The 21,533-nt window shown below is 35.8% G+C and overlaps 1 protein-coding gene across 1 annotated transcript; it reads right to left on the bottom strand.

Annotated features, from left to right (window-relative positions):
* Positions 1-16,327: 16,327 nt before the first annotated feature.
* Positions 16,328-20,978, bottom strand: LOC113287005 (alcohol-forming fatty acyl-CoA reductase-like). Its single transcript, XM_026535661.1, has 10 exons — positions 20,897-20,978; positions 20,259-20,362; positions 19,603-19,808; positions 19,198-19,298; positions 18,711-18,906; positions 18,417-18,578; positions 18,204-18,285; positions 17,600-17,881; positions 17,084-17,211; positions 16,328-16,851 (listed from the first exon to the last, which is right to left on the bottom strand). The coding sequence occupies exons 1-10, from the start codon at positions 20,976-20,978 to the stop codon at positions 16,740-16,742; spliced, it is 1,455 nt and encodes a 484-aa protein (XP_026391446.1). The 3' UTR covers positions 16,328-16,739.
* Positions 20,979-21,533: the final 555 nt, after the last annotated feature.

The raw sequence follows: 21,533 nt of genomic DNA, 5'->3' as shown, positions 1-21,533 counted from the left end.
GATAATGTAACTAGAAAACACGGATGGCTAAGTCATCTACTTGGATTTTAGAAGACTTATCTCCGGGTTTATGAAGATCTTCAAATATTTAAAGATTTTCCGGTCCTTTGTTTCGTCATCAGACTCATCATCCTTATTTTCCCCAATACTGCCATCTGCAGATTCCCTGACAAATTCTGTCAGCGCACGCTGCAGTTGAGCTAGCCTAAGATCAGACTCATCAGTCAGCATCCATGCCTGCCCAGCAAGGTAGATGGACACTGCGTGCTCTGCACGAGAAATAAAAATAATAAAATTTTTTATCAGCCTTAAGGGGGCAGAAATATAACTGGATGCATTGCGATGAAGGTCTAACCTGTCTCTAATACTTCCAAATGAGAATCACAATCTCCCGGTTGCTGAGATCCTGAAGAAAACAGAAAGTCGAATAGATTAATACTACGCAATTTAATTGTGCAGTCACTTGTGATACTGATAAAAGATTATTAGAGAGAGAAGGAATCAACAAAGTATGTTCTAATTCAAGGAAGAATTTAAATCAACTTTCCCAGCTCCAGTAACCGGATAAGGAACGCCATTAGCATTATAAACCGTTGAGCAATCAGGTGCACATACATCTTTCAAGATAGATGCTTCAAATGTCATGTGATTAGTGGCACCGGAGTCAAGAACCCAACCATGATCTTTGTTTGAGTTAGCAGCTATTAGGGCTAGGCCAATATTACCTGACACTTGTGGAATGAGATGATCGATAACCGATGGAAGTTCATCAACTATTTGAGTAGATGTTGCTGCCGACGTTGCCATCTCAGTAGAACAAATAGCTGTTTTTCCTTTTCCTTTCTCTGCTTTTGAACGATTGTTCCACCACTCAGGATAACCAATCTTCTTGAAGCAGTTTTCCATGGTATGCTTACCATTTTCACAGTAAGTACATTTTCCGCCGGTACTTGTAGAGGATGATTGTTGGGACAAGGAAATATTCCCAAATTTGTTTACCATCATAGCTATTTGAGGGGAAGCAACTTGATTCATCATAGTACTACGACATTGTTCTTCACGCCTCACGATAGAAAAAGCCATTTCTGGAACCAATTTGAAGGTAAAATATATAATGGATTCATATTTAGGTTAATTAAATTTTTAGATTAATTTTCTTAGACTGCATATCAATGGCGATTAATATTTAGGTTAATTAAATTTTTAGATTAATCGTGTATTTAAATTTGCATCGCAACTGCTGTTTAGCGTATCTTATGGATTCATGTTTAGGCTGTTTCCTGGTGGTTGATTTGATATATTGATCAACATCTAATCTTATGATTCTTATCACAAGTTGATCCTCTATCAAGTGCATCATGACAAGTTGATTACAGTCGGTATAATATTCTGATCCGATGGTTGTGTTTTTATTATACTCTAAGAAAGTGTAGACAGTTTGAAGACATGTTCAAATTGAGATTTCTTGTGTTGATTAATAAAACTAATATTTGAGGGGAAGCAACTTGACTCATCATAGTACTACGATGTTGTTCTTCAAGCCTCACGATAGAAAAAGCCATTTCGGGTCCAGGAAGTGAAGAACTACAAAGTATTTCTTGTGTTGATTAATTAAAATGTCTTTAATCGGTTTACATTGGTCGCAAGAAAGACCGTTTGCTTGTGGCATATAAACACACTCGGATTTTACAGTCCTTCTAAAAGACCGATTATTTCAAATTATTTCACGTTTTCCAAAAAAACCGCTTGGGACTTTCTCTATAAATAGAGACCTCAGCCGTGGACCCCGTTTGCCCCAAAATTGATCATTTTATTCCCCCTCACTCCATATACTCCACAACTACTCGTTTCATACATTTACATACAAGAAATGGCATCATTCGACTCCGCGGAAGATTTGGCAATCACGAAAGCATGGTATGCGGAAAATCGACTTAGACGTCAATCCTCCGAAAGGAAGAGTTCAACAACCTTTTGGGCTAAAGTACACAACACATTTAGGCAAGAGTATGGGAATCCTAATGCAAGAAATGCCCAACAAGTCCATGATAGGCACTTAGTCATCGAAAATGCGATACTTGCTTTTTTAGCTCTCTAACCTCGAATTTTTAACACTCGCCCCTTCACATTGTCCATTGCAGAATTTGTAAGTAATTTTGTGGTTTTTTTTACGTAACCCATGTTGTTTTATCTTCCAATAAAACACCACTAACAAATGTAAGTTTGTTTTTGTGGTTTTGTAGCACGATGTCGTGAAAGCGCGCTACTTGGAGGAAAAGGGAAGCATTCGCATTCGATGCAAGCTATCACTTCTTGGCAGAAAAAATCTCGGAGGATAACCCAGACTACTTGGATGCGGTATCGTCTTCGAAGGAGGAAGATTGATGGTTGTAGAAGTTTTTGTATAGGTTTTGTTGGTAGACCTCTATGTAAACCCTCACGAGACTATAACTCGTCCACTAAGGTCGCCTAGGGGTTTAATGGATTGATGCATGTGCTAAACGCATCCTACAATAATAATGGAATGAATGAAAATTGGTAATGAAAGGAAACGATCGGTTTATATATGTCATAAGTAAAATCCGATTTCGAAAATCGGATTATAAACATGTCAAAGTTAACCGATTAAAGATGTCCTCTGTTAATTTGAAAACACCAACCCAGAATCGGTTCACAAGTGAATGAACGTAAACCGATTCTTAGTGCTGTTTTACGAAATTTTTTTCAAAATGTTGATGTTTTGATGAACTCTCTAACATTAGCTAATCTCACATCCAAGACAAAATTAACCCCTAATACAATTAATTAGTGCTAATTAATCAGGGGTAAAATAGGTAGTTTGGTATTTATTTTGATAAGGGGTGGTGTGAAGTGATTTCTAGTGACCTTTTTTGTCATCTAACTATAGGCCCAGATTAAGTGATACAGGCCCCAATTTAGCCAGGTTATTTTTACACCCTTCCTATTTGATAGGACCACTGTTGGAGATATAATTAATGTAAATGAGAATTCAAAATCCTATGTGTCATAAAAAAGAAAAAGACCTTCACCCTTTATTGGAGATGCTCTAAGTAGGAAAATATCACGAAAGACTAGACTTTGTTGATAGACTGTTGTGCTCGTCATCTGAATTAGTCAGTCCAGAAATTATAGGCAATCTGGCAGAACTATCCTTGGACCTTGACACTGGGAAAGCCGCAACGGAAGTGGACCAGGGTACATAAAAAGTCCCAATTCAACCTAGTGGGAGGTACATTACCCCCACCGGCCACCATTTGCAGCCTGTATTATATTTAAGTTCTTCAGGGAAGGGTCACGTACATTGGTAACATCAAGAAGTGGTTCTATATAAAGTATTCTAAGAAAGGGCATTAAGAACTCTGACTAGGCTGCACATGTTATGCATTAAAAATCATCTCCGCTTTTTAAACTGTCAGTTTTTTTGTCAGTCCAGAAAACAGACAAGTCAAGTTTTACAGGAGTTTCCGTCATGTTGAAACAACTCATGTTTTCTAACAGCCTTATCATCAACAATATGTAATAGTAAAAGTCTAAGTTTTTCTTTTTTTCTTTTATCGTGAAAAGAGATTGTATTAGAGAATTACGAATTGTTTACAAACAGACGAGAAAATAAAAATTACAAGGGATACCCTCAACTGAGAGTAAGGAGTCAAAGAGACCCAAAAAACACAACGAAGCCCAAGAAACCAAACAAGATATTTCCCATAAAGTTAGAAGGCCCAAGACAGATGAAACCCTAACTAAAATCATCTTTTCCAAAGCCGCCAGTCACATTTTGCACCACCACTACAATTGCAGCACCGCCGCTTGCTTTTGTGATCGTCAGAGACCAGCACCGTTGCTGATTAAGAACTCAAGATCGGAATCCAGATCATCACCTTGGTTGGTTAAGAATTGATGTGAGAGATTGGTGATAAGGGATGTATGAGCCACTTGATTATGTGGTCAACAGAAACCAGCACATTTGCTAATTATGAATTGAAGATCGGGAGCCAGATCATCATCGGAAACCAAGACCTTTCTTGGTTAAGAACCGATGTAAGAGATTGCTGATAGGGGATGTATGAGAAGTCTTTAAGGGATGTGAGATGGGGTGTATAAAGAAGTGGTTGATGGAGGTTTCGTTTAGGTTGAGATTAAGTGTGGTTCTATTGGTTTTGATTGATGAAAATTAGTCAAGGATTTCACTGATGAAAAAGTAGTAAGATGGGAACTAAGATGAGGTGAGATTGGCAGGGGACAACATCGATCCAGGGATTTCAAGTGAGATAAAGGGAGAGAGAACTTCAATCAACCTTGTCTACTTGACCTTTTTTTCTTTTTTTTTTAACAATCCAGACATTTCAGATGATTAACAACTAAAACTACTGTGATAGAAGAGAGAAACAGTTGAAGTCCTGGTCGGATCTAGTCCTCGAATCTAGTCCTTGCAGGCAAATGGTGACGGCGTTTTCTTTCTGGGGAGATTTTAGAGAGGAGAGAGGAGAGGAGACTTTCATTCACCAGCTATTCTTTTGTTGTCAGCGTTGTTCGCATTTCACCTTTTAACCAATCTATATCCCTACCTTAAAGCCCTGATTTTCTTCTCCACCAATTACTACTTACTGGATTCATACCTCCACCACCACCTCTTATGGAAACATAGTTATTTGTTCATCTTCCAAATTTAATATCATCCAGTATAAATAAAAAATTCATTGATCAAAAGAAGATCAGTTAATCTTTTGTCTTCGGTGAACAAGGGAATAAAGGGATATAGAATTCAATTAGTTAATTTATGATGACTCCAAATAAGAATCCTAAGAAGAAGATTGTGTGGTTTGTAAGACCAATTCCAAAAGAAGAAAAAATCATACTTAATAAAACGACCATTACTGTGTCATCTTCATCGTTCGCACTTGTTCGATCAAAATAATCAATTCCTGATTACAGTATTATTTTTGTTGATAATAGCAATCAATACTGTTTAAACAGTATCGATAATACTGTTTAAATAGGTTCGTTTAATTAACTCAATTTTAGGTTCATGTTTCTCTGTTTTTTTTTTTACTAAATATCAGTTTTGACACATTTGTGTGATCATCGTTCTTAGTGAAGAAAGATTATGATATTAAAAGCAAAGAGTGTTGTTCGGAATAAAGAAATTTTGATGAAGAAAATGGATTTAGGATTATTTTTTTTCATCTTTAAACAGCCGAATGAGGTTTGTTCTTTATTTTTGGATTTAGAAATTTAGACAACTGGACGTGTTCTTTATGTATCGGAGAAGAAAAGATGGTACCGCAGCACGGAAAGGGAGGAGAAAGAGAGAAAAATAAGAAATAATTAATCTTGGAAATTGAGTGTTTTTGTTTTCCTAAAATAAAAAAAATAATCCCGTCAGCTCCAGCCAATGAAAAGCGGAGGAATGCGCACTCCTGGGTGCACATAGATGCACTCGAAGAACACACTTGGCAGACAAATTTATTATTTGACGTGGATTTGTGACTATTTAATTGCATGAACCACCATTGCCACAATTGTGGCATTCACCACCATGTCACCAGGAACCTGTTTCCCACAAACAACATCAGTATGGGTATGTCATAGGGAGGTTTGCTTGGAAACAAATTTTTTTTAAGGTCAACATTTCCAAATATTTATGGTGCCCAAAAGCCCCAAAGAAACATGAATAAATCTTTGAAAATATGGATTACACATCCAAAATCCATCAAGCAAACACAACACCATATCATCATAGAATTAGTGTCGAGTTATCAATAAACCATCCTCTAAGAATGTTTCAATGACTGAAATAAAGAGCTTAGAATCATGTAACCATCTTTGGATATAAGCATATGTCAGGATTTTTATCGAATCACCGACAACCGTGGAATAAACGGATCTTGAGATATTATGATGAATAATAAGTAAACCAAGCACAAGCAACAATAATAACACGAGAAAGATATAAATCAACTCACAAGACACAAAATTTATAGTGGTTCGACCAATACATACAATGTGTATATATTGTCTACGTCCACTTTGAGCCGCACCAACTCAATCCACTATGAAGAAAAACGATTACAACGTCGTGTGAATCCCAGCAAACCCTTGGTTACACCGCAACAATTACCCGAGACGATAACCTTGTCTCTTGTTCCTCACCAATATGCTATCACAACGAAACCTTAGCCTTTTCCCTAAAAGCTATACAAGAAAGAACTCTCTTTTCTCTCTACAATTGTATTCGCTCACAATTTCTCCACACAAATTCTACAAAGGCTAGTTACCTATTTATATAGGTTACAAACTTGGCCACCAAAAATTCTAACCGGTTTAGGAAACCCTTAGAAAATAATTAGTCTTCAATTAACTAACAATCTCCCACTTTGAGGACTCATTTATTGTCTTCAATTCTTATTTTCTTTAACTTTGGATTTGACGGTGTTAAAACATCTTCATGTCAGTGCGGCTCCCCTCCCAGATCTTCATTCTGAGAGACCAACTAAAGCCTTGCAAAGCTTTAGCTTGTATGATGTAACTCCCTTGGTAAACATGTCCGCCGGATTCTTCGAACCAAGAGTCTTCTCGAGCTTCAACTATCATTCTTCTAAGAGATCCCGAATGATATGATAACGAATATCTATATGCTTCGTCCTAGCATGATAGGCTGAGTTATTCGTAAATGTATAGCGCTTTGACTGTCGCTAAACAGAACACTATCTCGTTGTTCCTTTCCCAACTCCATCGAACAAACCTCGTAAACAAATCATCTCCTTGCTCGCTTCTGTTACTGCTACGTACTCCGCTTCCGTAGTAGACAATGTCACCAACTTCTGTAAACGTGAGTTCCAACTCCCTGCAGCTGACCCCATAGTATAAACATAACCGTTCGTACTTCGCCTTTTATTCGGTTTTCAGCCGACGCAAAAATAATTTAAGTTCTTTCACTTCACAATTATAAATAATAGTATAGTTATAAGAATAGATTTGTTCCATAGGGCGATATGGGTTGTTATTCGTATTTGAAAACTTAAGTAACCTGGGGGAATTCTTGATTTGAGTCTAAAATAACTAAACTAATAATAATAGCAAAGAATCAATAAGTTGAGAATACTAGTTAAGGGTTCATCATCAATCATAATACATGCACTTCGACTAATAAGTAGTGTTGTCACTCAATCATTCATTATCAAGAGTCCTAAAGTACCCCATCGAGAGCATACTCCGGTAAATTCCTTATATCATCACATACCATAACGATGAATATGTGAATACTTCTCATCGAACAACCTAATGCAATGTGCTATTAGGTTTAATCCTCTAAGAGCCTTAAGTTCTATGAATTAGACTAATCCATGCAATAGAAATAGTACGAGTAAATTTTATAACATAGGTCAAGCTTCTACTTGCAATCACAAAAAGTTTTGAATACAATTGGTAATCACAATATGCTACGTATGACAAGGTTTATCAACAATTATGTATCTCAAAACCCTAGCCTAGCTTTAGAAATGCATTCATGCTCATTTAGTATTGCTCCTAAACAAAAAATCATAGAATCATACACGATAATAAATAGTAGAACAAGACAATGATGATTTGATTGAGATAACAAAACCAATTTATTAATTTTTTAGCATGTTTATACGACTACATCCTTAACAAATATGAGGTGTTTAGCTACTCATCATGGATTTCTTAAAACCCATGTAAAATATTAAGAAGAAATCAAATAACCAAACCCTAGGAATCGTGATAGCAACCGCAACTCCAAGCCCTAGCTCCTCTTTTTCTTCTCCAAAAGTATGATATAAGATAATCCCCGTCTCTCACCTCAGGTCACGCCGAAATACTACTCATGCGTCCTCTTTTCTGAAACAGCCAATGGGCCTATGTATAGTCCGTACCAGATCCTTTATTGGCTTGTCAGTTATGGAGAACTGACAACCTTATTCTTCTCGCTCCACTGTCAGTTCTACGGAACTGACAATATATCCATCATACTTTCCCTCGGATGCATGAGCTTCCGTGAGAATTATTTCTCTCTGGATTTATTTTGTTTTCCTGCCATTCCCACGGACAGTCTGGTCATCGTGAGTTTTTAAATTCCCTGACTTTTCCTTGTAACTCGACCAATTTTCTTTTTACCTGAGTTTAAATACGATTGGGACAACACACCGTAAGCTTCCCTGGGATTCTCTACGGTTTAGTTTTACCACCGTATGTTAACCTGAGATCTTCTATACGGTGAGAAACATTACCGTAGCTTCTTTTCCTCCTCCCTGATATTTCATCCGAGAGATATTCTCTCAGTTCTTGTGCTCCCATATAAACTCGGGCATCTCCCTGTCTCTCGTAACATGCTAAGATCGAGCCTCAACTGATCACTCGATTTACTCGAGTTCTTTTCAATCAGCACCATTATCTTTATTGCCATCTTCTGAACTTGCTTCACCCATCGACTCAACAACAACCAATCATCACAGCACTATCCCATACATCTCTGTTTTCCTATCACGAGTATTGCAGTCAGCACTGTATTTAGATGAAATATTTTCAAAAAATTCTAGCACAAGAATCATCAACAAATCTAATCCTAAGGAAATTTTGGTCACAAGGAAAATTCATGCTAGAGATATTTGAGGTTTTGGAACTTCTTTTTGAGCCCTTAGAATTCATCGTGAGATGTAAGAAATTGAAAGGAACAAGCGCAATTTACTTACTTGGAGAGAATTTTGAACACCTTTTCTTTCAATTTCTCCAAGGAGACTTCAATGGATGAAGGACACAAAACCCTAGAGGTTCACGTATGCAGACTGACGGGATGAAGAAGATGGTGCGCGAACTTTTTTTTTTTATAAGACCAATAATGTGCTTAGACTCGTTTGTGAACCGCGACCCATACAAGGAAGTGGGTTTTTTCTCAGCCGTTTGCACATCAAAGGTTATGCATCCTGTGGCAACACACTTTGTGAGAGACGATGGATGCAGTAGAAAGCTTAAATTGGCATTCTAAAAGTGAATAACAAAATTGTACACAACTCAAACCATTTCTTGCCCCATTCCAAGATATATACACATGGGGTATTTCCAGGCTTGTTACCAAGAGGCATAATGTGCAGAGAGTCTCATGCAACGTTTATGGTTGATATGTGTGAAAAGTCCCCATGATATAATCAACGTAATGATGATAATCAGGGTAGTCAGAGCTTTCTGTCCCTCGTTTGTTATGGCTAGAAGGAATATTCTTCTGATTCCTAGGTTGTACAATATTATTTGATTTAAATATTATTGGATGGTTTAACATGTACAAAACCCTTTTCGGAGTGATTCTTAGACTTAACAAAATTAAGTTTTTTTAAGAATTTAAAAATGCCTTCAAACGCTCTGAATAGATCTTTATTAATTGATCCATTATGATAGTATTCCTCATAGAGATCAATAGTTAATCTAGTGAGGGTCCATATCCTTGAGTGCGACGATCGTTTCCTCAACCTTTCCTTCTTTTTATTTTTTCTTTTGGATTGATACTTATCATCTAAATCTTCCTTTTTAGATGAAATGAGATTATCATGAGGAACCGAAGGTTTTTTCCATAATAATCCTTGAGCAATCTTTAAGGAATTCTGACGTGCGTTACAGATGCCAAGAGCAAGTTTTCCAAAGAAATTTCCCATGGGACAATTCTTAAGGAATGAACAAACACAAACTTATTACGTTTAGAGTGTTTGCCTGCTCTGATACCAATTGAAAAGGCGGGGGTCTAAGAACCACATCCAATATTTCGCTTAGAAATCTGTATGGATAAACTCCAATATACTTTCTAGAGAATCAACTAGACAGTCAGACTCAATCTAGATAAATGTACATCAAAGAGTTTATATCTCAATCTCTCGATTTGATCTATACTCAAGAAAATAGAAATATGCGAGTCTTTATCAAAGAGAGATAACTTGGATGGTACCAAATACCAATATCCAAGTGTCAATCAATTTAAATCAACAAACAAAGGTTGCATATTCTAATTGATTGATCCTAACGCACAACCTGTGATATTTCAATTATAAAGATAAACAATATAATGCGGAAATAGAAATAACACAGACACCAGAATTTTGTTAACGAGGAAACCGCAAATGCAGAAAAACCCCGGGACCTAGTCCATATTGAACACACACTGTATTAATCCGCTGCAGACACTAGCCTACTCCAAACTAACTTCGGTCTGGACTGTAGTTGAGCCCCAACCAATCTCACACTGATCCAAGGTACCGTTATGCTCCTACTCTCTGATCCCAGCAGGATACTACGTACTTGATTCCCTTAGATGATCTCACTCACAACTAAGAGTTACTACGACCCAAAGTGGAAGACTTTAATAAATAAATCCGTATCACACAGAAAAGTCTATGGTAATAGATAAATCCGTCTCCCACGAATATACCTACGAGTTTTGTTCCGTATTTTGATAAATCAAGGTGAACAGGAACCAATTGATAAACGGGACTTATATTCCCGAAGAACAACCTAGTATTATCAATAACCTCACAATAGTCTTAATCGATGCAGCAAAAAAAGATATTGTGGAATCACAAACGATGAGAAGAAGATGTTTGTGATTACTTTTTATCTTGCCTATCAGAGATAGAAATCTCAAGCCAATTATTATAATTGTACTCGTACGATAGAAACAGCAAAATCAGATCACACAACTACGATAAAGTAGTATCGGTCTGGCTTCAAAATCCCAATGAAGTCTTTAAGTCGTTAACCTAGTTTAGAAGAAGAAACCAGAGGTTAAAGGAGAATCGACTCTAGATTAGCACAACTAGTATCACACAGAATGTGTGGGGATTAGGTTTTCCAGTTGCTAGAGTTCTCCTTTATATAGTCTTTCAAATCAGGGTTTGCAATCAATGTTAGCTTGGTAACAAAGCATTCAATATTCACCGTTATATGAAAACCTGATTAGATTCAAGCTAATATTAATCAACCGTTAGATCGAAAACATAGCTTGTTATACACAAATGAAATGCACGTTTCTAGGCTTGTGTAACCGTACCCAAACTTGTACATTAGTTGGTTCAACAATAGTTAACCAAACGGTTAGTCATATGATCACTTTCATATCAACCATATTCTTCTTCACCATAACTAGTTCAAATGACTCAAATGAACTAGTTAGAGACTTATTCAATTGCAAGGAAATCTTACGTACTACACAAGACACAATTGAAGCAAAAACGATTTGATTCACTTGAATCGGTTCATGAACTATATAGCCACGGTTTGCAATTGCATTCCTTAGTTAATATGAATATGTTCACAAGCATCGTTTTTAGATATAACCTACTCAAGTTCGCGGACTGGGTTCGCAGACTTAAGTTCCCGGATGGAGTTCACAAAATCCAGCAGAAATTCTCGGGTTTGAGAACTTCGCCAGTTAGCGACTTATCTCCCGCACTACCAGTTCACTTGATCAAAAAAGTTCGCAAACTTCGGTTCAAGGAAATAAGGACGTATACATATATGTGTTTCCACAATAATGTTTATATCCTCCAATAGTTATATAATCTAAACTCTCATTTCAATCATTGAAACATTCTCAAAGGACGTTATATAGTTGTTATTCACAAACCATTTTTCGTCAGAGCAATATTCAAAGTGATTGAAACATAACATGACTTTCGTCACTAGGTAAATATGAACTTAGCTAAAGCAAAATCTTACCAACACATATTTCGAGAAATAGATAGGCGAGATAAACTCGGCTCGAAATACCAAATTTGTATAATCTAAGTCTATATAGAAAAATGACTTTTGTCTCAAGATAGGAGATAAATAGACTTTTGAGTGATAGATAAGTTCAAGTTTCCACATAACTTTTAGTCGATGAAGATCCACCAGTTCCTTGAGCTCTTCGTCTTGTATGATGATTGCCATGGAGTTCTTGAGCTCAACTACATTTTCTATTCTAGTCCGAGACCTTATCTATAGTAGACTAGAAATCAAGACTTATAGTTTTGATCACTAACATTGACAAACATGCTTGAGATAGCAACACATGCGAGTTCGACCGAGCAATGCTCTAACAAAACCTAAGCTTGTTCTGCAAGACATAATGCATGTTGTACGGCATCATACCCCCGTTCTTGAATGAAGCTCGTCCTCGAGATGTCTGGAAGTAACAAAACTTTATTATCTCCATGGAAAGTGAAAACCTCTTGAACATTGAACACATTGGAGACGTTCCAGTCGGTCGGGAGATCTATGAAATGTACATTGTCATTGATAAGCTTCAAAATATTAAATGAGCCATATCTCTTCATCTTGGTTTTGTTGTAAGTACCCATTGGAAATCTCTATTTTCTTACGTGAATCATAACCAATTCTACTTCTCTAAAACTTTAAGATGTTTGTGTTTGTCTACAACTTCCTTATACTTTGCATTTGATTCCTCAAGTTTGTTTTTTAGTTCTTGATGAAGCTGAGAAGCTCGTTCCACCATGGAATAATCTTTGACATTTGAATTCTGTAGTTTGGGAAGCACTAATAGATCCAAAACATGATTAGGAACTTTAGAATAAACAATCTCAAAAGGAGTCTTACCAGTATATCGATTCACAAATGTATTGAAATAAAATTCCATATGGGGTAAAAATTACATCCCATTGCTTTCTATTGTCTTACCATCTTACTCGAATTAAGTTTCCTGAAGATCTATTAACTACCTTTGTCTAACCATCAGTTTGATGATGAGAAGTAGTACTAAACTGTAATGCAGTCCCAAGATGCATCCATAAGGATTTCCAAAAGTAACTCAAAAAATTTGTATCTCAATCAAAAGTTATTGATTTTGGAACTCCATGAAGGCGAACAATCTCTCGAAAGAATACATAAGTAACGTTAGATGTATCTGTGGACTTCTTGCAGGCAATAAAATGTGTCATTTTGGAGTAACGATCAACCAACACCATGACTGAATCATTACCCTTAACAGTTCTAGGTAATCCTAGAATAAAATCCATACTGACATTAACCCAAGGTGCATCAGGTACAAGTAAAGGAGTATATAAGCCAGTATTTTGAATTGTACCTCTAGATTTCTGGCAAACCATGCACTTTAAGACATATTTTTGTACATCGCGCTTGAGTGAAGGCCAAAAATAACGTTTTTATACAAGAGAAGTAGTTTTTTCACGGCCAAAATGTCCACCAAGTCCATTTCCATATAGTTCTCTAATAAGATAAAGACGTAAAGATCTTTGAGGAATGCAGAGACGATTTCCTTTGAAATGATAACCATCCCGAATGAGAAAAATATCCACACTATGATGTAAAGAACCACATTGTTCCCATATTATCTTAAAATCTTCATCTTCTACATATATGTCCTTAATATAGTCAAAAGAAAAACTATCATTACGAATAGTTGCAAATAGATGATCTCTCCTACTTAATGCATCAGCAACTTGATCAGTCTTCGCACTTTTGTGTTTCACAGAAAATGTATATTTGTTGATAGTAGACAACCAATGATCATGCATTCTGTTAATCTTGGCAGTTGTTTGTAAAAACTTCAAAGCATGGTTTTTAGTATTGACAACAAATTCTCTATGAATCAAATAAGTGTGTCATTGTTTCAAAGCTTGAACTAGAGCAAGTAATTCAAGTTCATAAGTAGACCATTTCGTTTGAGTATCTAATTCTTCTCACTGTGAAAATAAACATGATGGTTTTCTTGTGATAGTAAAACACCAATGCCAATGATATATGAATCACAATCTATTTCAAAAGGTTTAGAAAAGTCAAGCATAACTAGAAATGGATTTGAACATAACCTTTGTTTAAGAGTATGAAAACTCTTCCCAGCCTCTCCTCTCTTGTCCAACCAAACTTTTCCTTTTTGAGACATTCAGTTATAAGAGCTGCAATAGTACTAAAATTTCGAATAAATCGTCTATAGAATGAAGCTAAGCCATGAAAAATCCTAACATCTCTAATTGAAGCAGGAACATGCCATTCTTGAATATCTTTAATTGTTGAAGGATCAACATGTATACCTTCATGAGATACAACATATCCCAAAAATTTAACCTTAGAAGACATGAAAGTTCACTTCTTCAAATTCACAAACAAAGTGTGATCTTGTAACACCTTGAATACTTTTAAGAGATAAATGAGATGTTCTTTTTCATTACAACTGAAAATCAAAATGTCATTAAAATAAATAATAACAAATTTACCAACGAAAGGTTGAAGAACCCGATTCATAAGTCTCATGAAAGTACTGGGAGCATTACATAATCCAAATGACATAACCAGCCACTCATATAAACCTTCACATGTTTTAAAAGATGTTTTCCATTCAATTCCCTGACGAATACGTATTTGATGATAACCACTTCTTAAATCGAGTATGGAAAATATTATAGAACCAAACAATAAATCAATCATATCATCAATGCGAGGATAGGGAATCTGTAAGGAATTGTGATTCGATTCAAGCATCTACAATCAGTACACATTCTCCAACCATTGTCTTTTTTTGGTACCAAAAAGCAGGACAAGCACAAAGACTGTTGTTAGGCCTTATTAACCCTTTAGATAATAAATCATTAAGTTAACCTTGTAATATTTCATGTTCACTTGGGATTAAACGATAATGTGCTTGATTTGGAAGGGATGCACCAGGAATGAAATCAATACATTGTTGAAGATTTCTCAAAGGAGGTAATGTGACAGGAAATTCATCAGGATAAAGTATGAAATCGAGATAACAATGGTTGTACCTTGAAAATACGAAGGTACCCAAATACACCACAATATTTCTTTTATCCACCTATAAGTACTCTTACGGAATGTGATCGATTATGGACAAAGTCGAGAAAATACAAAAAATCGGTATTCCCACTCTGTGTGATTGTCTATGGATACAAGATCGAGACAATACGACTACCAAAGTGTGATACTTGATAATAGGTTCATATTATTTGGTCTCTTCCTCAACATCCTTCGTTCTTTCCCTTAGTTGGAATTGCTCTTGACCTCGTTTCTTTGCCTTGAGTTTCTTTTCATATTTTGTCGCAGCCGATGACGATTTTATTTTTTTTGTTGTAGCTATTTATTTGCTTAACATCCATTACATTATATAATTTATTTGTTAGGCGATGAAGATGAAGATGAAGTTGTGTTTATAGTTGTTTGTTCGCTTCCTTTGCGTATCTCTTCTTCCATTGTCGCGCGCAATTGATTTGGTTGTTCGCTTGCATCTTCTAAGTATGTGTTCGACTGAATTGGTAGTTGTTGATGATGGACTTGACATCTTCAAATGAAAAAAATTAACAATGATAAAGATTTCTTTGAATAAGGTAGTGTATGATAGAGAATAGGCTATCCTCTTTATATACACAAAGGACCACCGACTATAATTTCAAAAAAAAAAAAAAGTCGTTAACAGTTACAATCGGATATATAGGTGCACGAATAATCCGATTATTGATTTCTCTACAAATCCGAACTTGAACCCAGAATCCATTGATGTGTGCATTAGCGTAAATATATTATGGTTGATGTTCATCACATCAACCCAGAGTCGGTTTATATAGGTGTACAATATAAAATGATTGCTTGTAACATCAACTACAATCGGACTAATATAGTGCACACATAAACCGATTCTGGGTGGATTTTTAGAAAATTTGATGAGTGAATTTCAAATATTTAGAGGTAAATCATTATTGAGTTCCTTTTAGAAGGAATGGATTAAAGGGATTTAACTCAATCACTTGAATTGTTTGTTTTCGAGTTTTTTCTCAAAACCCAAAAAGAAATTAGATTTCAATTGTTGTTTGTGATTGATTAGGTTTTTAGTTTTGATTTTGATGGAAATTGATAAAAAAATGAGTTTTGATTAATAATTTTTGTATTTGTTAATTAAATGATTATAATTTTGTATTAGAGTAATTAATGTTTCTTTAAAGGTTAATTTAAAAAAATTTACCACCTTTTAGACACCCCATACCCTTCTTTTTAGGTTGGTTATGAAGAAATTCATAGGCCCCAAATTAGCCAGGTTTGTAATGCCCTCGTCATGTGTAACAAAGCAGAGGATAAGAGACAAATGCAAAAAGATATAGCTAAATACTTGAATGGTGCGCATGATATTGCCTAGTCTGATACCAATCAGAAGTAGTACACACATTCTACTGCTCTCACTTTGACGTCCTAAAGTATTCGCTTCACTCAGTCTCCGGAAAGAATTAAAATGTTTTTGCATCAAGAACAAAAAAAAACAAAAAATAGTACATTACATTAAGAGAGAAGCAAGCCATTACAAGAAAGCCCACTTCCATTGGGCAAACCCACCAACCCTGACTTATTCTCAATTTCAAGAACAGTATCCCAGTGTGAAATTAGTTAACTAAACAACACTGTTCTAAAAAAATTTCGAGTAGCACTACAAAGAAAAGTAGAGCTTAAGGACAATTAGTTCAGAGCAGCAGTGATAATGGTAGGACACTTAGTTTAGCTTCTCTTATAATATGTTGTTACTGCATTCACCTAACTTAGTTCATAAGGAAAAGAAACTTGTACAAGTAACAGGAAGAAACATCACACTGTTGACAACATTACAACTTTATTGTAGACAGAGAAAGCTCTATGTCACTAGGCACTTGCAAGTTATATCCTAATCACATATTTCACTAGACCTGAGATATGAATATTCATCAAGTAATCATATCCCAGTCTATGGATTTGGGATCAAAATAAAATGTATCTTGATCCGCTTGGTTCATCCTTACCAGCGTTCGCAATTTCTCCGTGTTTGCATCATCAAATCTACGAATTAAACATGGTCCAGAATTAGAACATAAAATTGCATAAGATCCCTAGATGTATTAAGAACATGGACATAAAGGCTATATCACAGCGATGCAGCAACTTGTGGCTCATTTATCTGATCAATATCCATTACTAGAATAACAAATCAAAGACATACTTTAGAACTTGTGAAGAAACGAAATACAGGAAAAATAAATGTAAAATTTGTGGAAAAAGTAGAAACACATACTGTCCTTCAAAGAATAGGTATGGTTCATTTAGTTCGATCATTCTTGACATCTGATTAATTCTCCGTTCCACATCCTTGCAAGTATCAGAAATATATTGCAGAAGGGCGACATTCACAAATTCCAAAACCTACAACAAAACTACTTCAGTTTAAAAGAAATCTTACCTAGATGAAATGGAGAGATTGGGGGTTGAAATAATTCAATTTTACATACAATATGGCGAATTCTAGACCAAGCAGAGCAAAGGATCCCAAAATATACAACAGCCAACATATTAAAAGAATGAACGAATTTCGTAATATGCGAAAACCAAAATCAAAATCAGACAAATGCTACATATGGAACTGTCAAGTATGGAAGACCTATTTATAGTTATCCCATGATAGGTCTGGTAGCATGAGATCTTGATTCGGTTGAGGAGTATGATGCACGCACACCCTAGTGTGTGGAGTAGTTCCTTGCACAATTTACTTGTATTAATATATAGCAATGAGCAAAAATGGATCAAGACAAACCTTTAAAGGCAACTCGCATTTGAAAAATACGTATCTTCTAAAGCTATCCATAGTAGGAAAACGAACAGGATTGACAGCTTGAATAGGCTTTCCATTTTTGCCTATCAATGGATTCTTGGAAAAATACTTGTAGGCACTGTTCATCACCCTATCCGAGTTCACGTGATCTGCTTTAGAAGAACACACTTGGTAGATAAATTGATTATTTGTCGAGGATTTGTGAAGATTTGCATGAACCACCATTGCCACAATTGTGGAATTCACCACCATGTCTCCAGGAACCTGTTTTCCACAGATACACATCAGTATAGTTCTGTGTAGTTTTGTATTCAGAAAGCGGGTATTTAACAGGGTGGAAGTAGAACTTAATATGGAGGTTGCTCGGAAACAAATTTCTTCAAGGTCAACATGTTTTCAAATATTCATGAAGCCCAAACAGCCAAAAGAATCATGAATTAATGCTTGAAAACATCGATTAAGGATCCAAAATCCGTCAAGCAAACACAACACCATATCCTCATAGATTTGTTATCTAGTTATCAATGAACCATCTGTAAGTATAATAGAGTCTCCAAGATAATTATAAAAAGATAGCTGGACTTGCCATATCAATAATTGTCTCGACGTTTCCTGGATAGCATGGTAACTTTCCTTTAGCAGAGGCAAGGATGAAGCCGTTTACCGTTCTGTATCAAGCAATGAGAAATAGTTAGGAAATGAACAATACATAACGGCAAAAAAGAAAAGAAAAATAGCCTGACCAACCAGGTTTTAAAACACTGGTCCCCATCCGCAATCTCATGTTGGACTATAGTACCTGACATCTTCAGACCAACCAGGGAACGGCTCTTTGTAAGTACCAGTAGCAATGGTAGGTCTTATGATGACATGTGGAACATTTTCTCCTAATTTACCAATTAACATCTCTCCCATTGCTTTTGTAAATACGTATGTATTTGGCCATCCAAATAGTCTTGCTCTGCTTGAAAAAAGGTGATAAACGAGTAAAATTGTTAGAAACATATTCAATTACAATTACATGTAGAATCTCGGGTACATTATAATCTGTTCTTATTTCATAAGATTCATGCATTGGTTAAGAGAATCAAACCTTTGCATGCCAAAAACTCCCATGGCATCTTTTTCTTCTTTTTCAGAGACTTGAGCAGCCATAAGTTCGTTTAGACGCTTTTGCGCCAATTTCAGCTCTTCTTCAATGTCTAATACATTTGTGGTTGCGTTCAGTGTTTCACCCATCTTAAAAGGTTTTTCTAATACAACTCCTGACTTCTCTCCACACACATAAGCTATTTAACATGCATACATCCACATAGAAAGATAATCAGTATAGAAATAAATGAATCTATTTTACTCAATTAATCTTACTGGGGAATGCCTTAATACTCAAAGGTGAAAATTGACAGTGCATTTTACATTATATCATTCTCAGAAGTAGTCACATCATGTGAACTGCACAAACTTTCGAGTAAGGGGTGTACTATTGAAATTTAATTTTGGAAGAACTTTGTGACAACGAATTATACAAGAGACCAATTGAAAGTTTGAAACTCATAACATAGTAGGGATACGAAACTCACCTGTAGATATATGGACAAACATCTCCAAATTGACACACTTTTTTGCAAATTCCAGAACATTCTTAGCTCCAATGGTATTGGTTTCCAACGCTACATCATATCTAGAAGATGTAAGAAACAAATATAAGGATTTGCGAGGACCTAAACCGTTTCAGGATTTCGACGTCTTTATATGGTGTATGTATAATGCCTCCCCTAAAGTACACAAAATCATCTCTTTAGGAAGTCGATGGCTAAGAGTTATACACATACTGGTTGAAATAACGACTTGGGTGTAGTATGGGTGATTTCTAGCATGTATATATAAGTTTAAGATAAGATTCTTATTGGCCGTTGTTTCTTACTAATCATTCTAGGTTTTCATCACTTCTTAAACTGATTGGCAGATATGTAAGTCTGAGTTACCTTTCATCAAACTTAGCTGTTGCAGCAAAATGGGCAACAACATCAACTTCTTTCAACAACTTCTCAAGCAAATCAGAGTCATCTGTTAATCCAAAGTTTTTTAAAGCAATATCCCCTGCAACTGCTGTTACTTTTGCGGAGATAAAGGAGTTGAACCCGACACCATATTTTGATCTCAACACACTAAAAACCTCCTTCCCCAACACCTTGAAATAAATTACAAAAACTATTACTTCCACATACAAATAAATTAAGAGTCATATTTAAATAACATTAGAACGAGACTAGCATCTTAGTGTTGTCTCCATGATTGAACCAGAAGCTAAATTTGAGTGGTAATCGAGAATTCTATCCTTCAATAGTTGAATTACACTAAGATGCTGGATTGCAAATTTTAGAAACTGGGCAAGGATGATCTGCATGCTGAACAGATCATTTTCACAAAAATCAAACATTATCTGATCTCCAAGCATGAGGGCCATACAGCCAGGATCCACTTACAGTCTAAAAATACAGGTCACGATACAGTAGTGGCTATCCTAAGATGTAGAGCCAGGACAGATCGACAGTCTAGATGGACTTTACTGTTTGGTATCTATATGTGCATTAAGATTGAAACCACGTGCGAGAAGATTCTAACAAACAAGGGTATGTACCTCTCTACGCAGACGTTGAGCAGCCGATGTTGGATCTAGAGCTCTTAAAGGAAGAAAGAGATGTTTTACTTTTGACTGGACTCTGAGTAACTTCTCCACAAAAACTGCAAAAATACATAATAATATGTCAGTATTAGCTTATAACTTATACTCCCTCCGTCCTAATTTACTTGCTTAAATTGGTTTTTGCACAAAGATTAAGGAAAGCAGAGAGAGGAAATTTTTTTCCAAAATTATCCCAAGCTAGTATTTGATACACATAGTTTTTACATATTTAATTTTTTGGTCTTTGCTTAAGAATTTAAAACAAACACAAAATTGTGTCTTTACTTGAGAGAGGACTATTTAAGATTGTGTACAGGAAATAGAATTACACAATTCTCAACACCATGACCTGATTCCAACATAGGGGTAGATTAAGATAAAATGGGGAAATATATGAAACCTAGCAACTAAATTAGGACCAAAACAATCCCCAATTTAGGCAAGTAAACTAGGACGGAGGGAGTAAATAAATGGCAACTAAAAAAAATCTCACATGGACTCCACATACTATTGACCTAGTATAACGGACTGGCCGATGACTGTATTTTTAATGTAATTTGTGTTGTAACGACTTGTAATATGTGGTTACATACCCTTTCCTAGAAAGCCGGCAGCACCAGTGACAAGGATGCTCTTGTTCTCAAAAAACTCAACAATTCTGCCATTAAACTCCATGGACACAATAATTAAAAACTATATGTATATGCTCTTAACTTCGATAAACATACACTCACTCTTCACTCAGATACACTCCTTATTGTCCCAAATACGCGTTGAAGCACAACTGAGTGAATAATTTTTTCACTAGTTCAGGATAGACAAATGTGCTTATAAAATTAAGTTTTTGAAATTCAAGTGTTTATGGTTTGCAGCATTTGCAGGTGGTTTGTATCAATGCAGGATGTGGACAGTAGATACTTATAGTATCAACCTTATAAGATAACTAGAAGCTACCCTTGCCATAACGGCACTGGTAAGATCGTATCTCCTCTACAATGTAGCATTACACGTGCTTGTGTTGCAATCATTAAATTCCCAGATAGGTACATAATGTATCAATTTAAAATTCGAAAACAGTAAAATGGTTTCCGCTGAAATACTTTCCAGGCATCTTCTGTGAGCGTTCTGTCTCTAAACTACAATGTTCGCTAACACGGTTTTTATTAGGTTTTTGTGTAGGACTAATCAAGTTTGACATATCTACCTATAAACTAAAATAACTGAATTCTG

Source organism: Papaver somniferum, chromosome 6 (genome assembly GCF_003573695.1).
Source record: "Papaver somniferum cultivar HN1 chromosome 6, ASM357369v1, whole genome shotgun sequence".
Lineage (NCBI taxonomy): Eukaryota > Viridiplantae > Streptophyta > Magnoliopsida > Ranunculales > Papaveraceae > Papaver > Papaver somniferum.
This window is presented reverse-complemented; position numbering and strand designations above follow the sequence as displayed.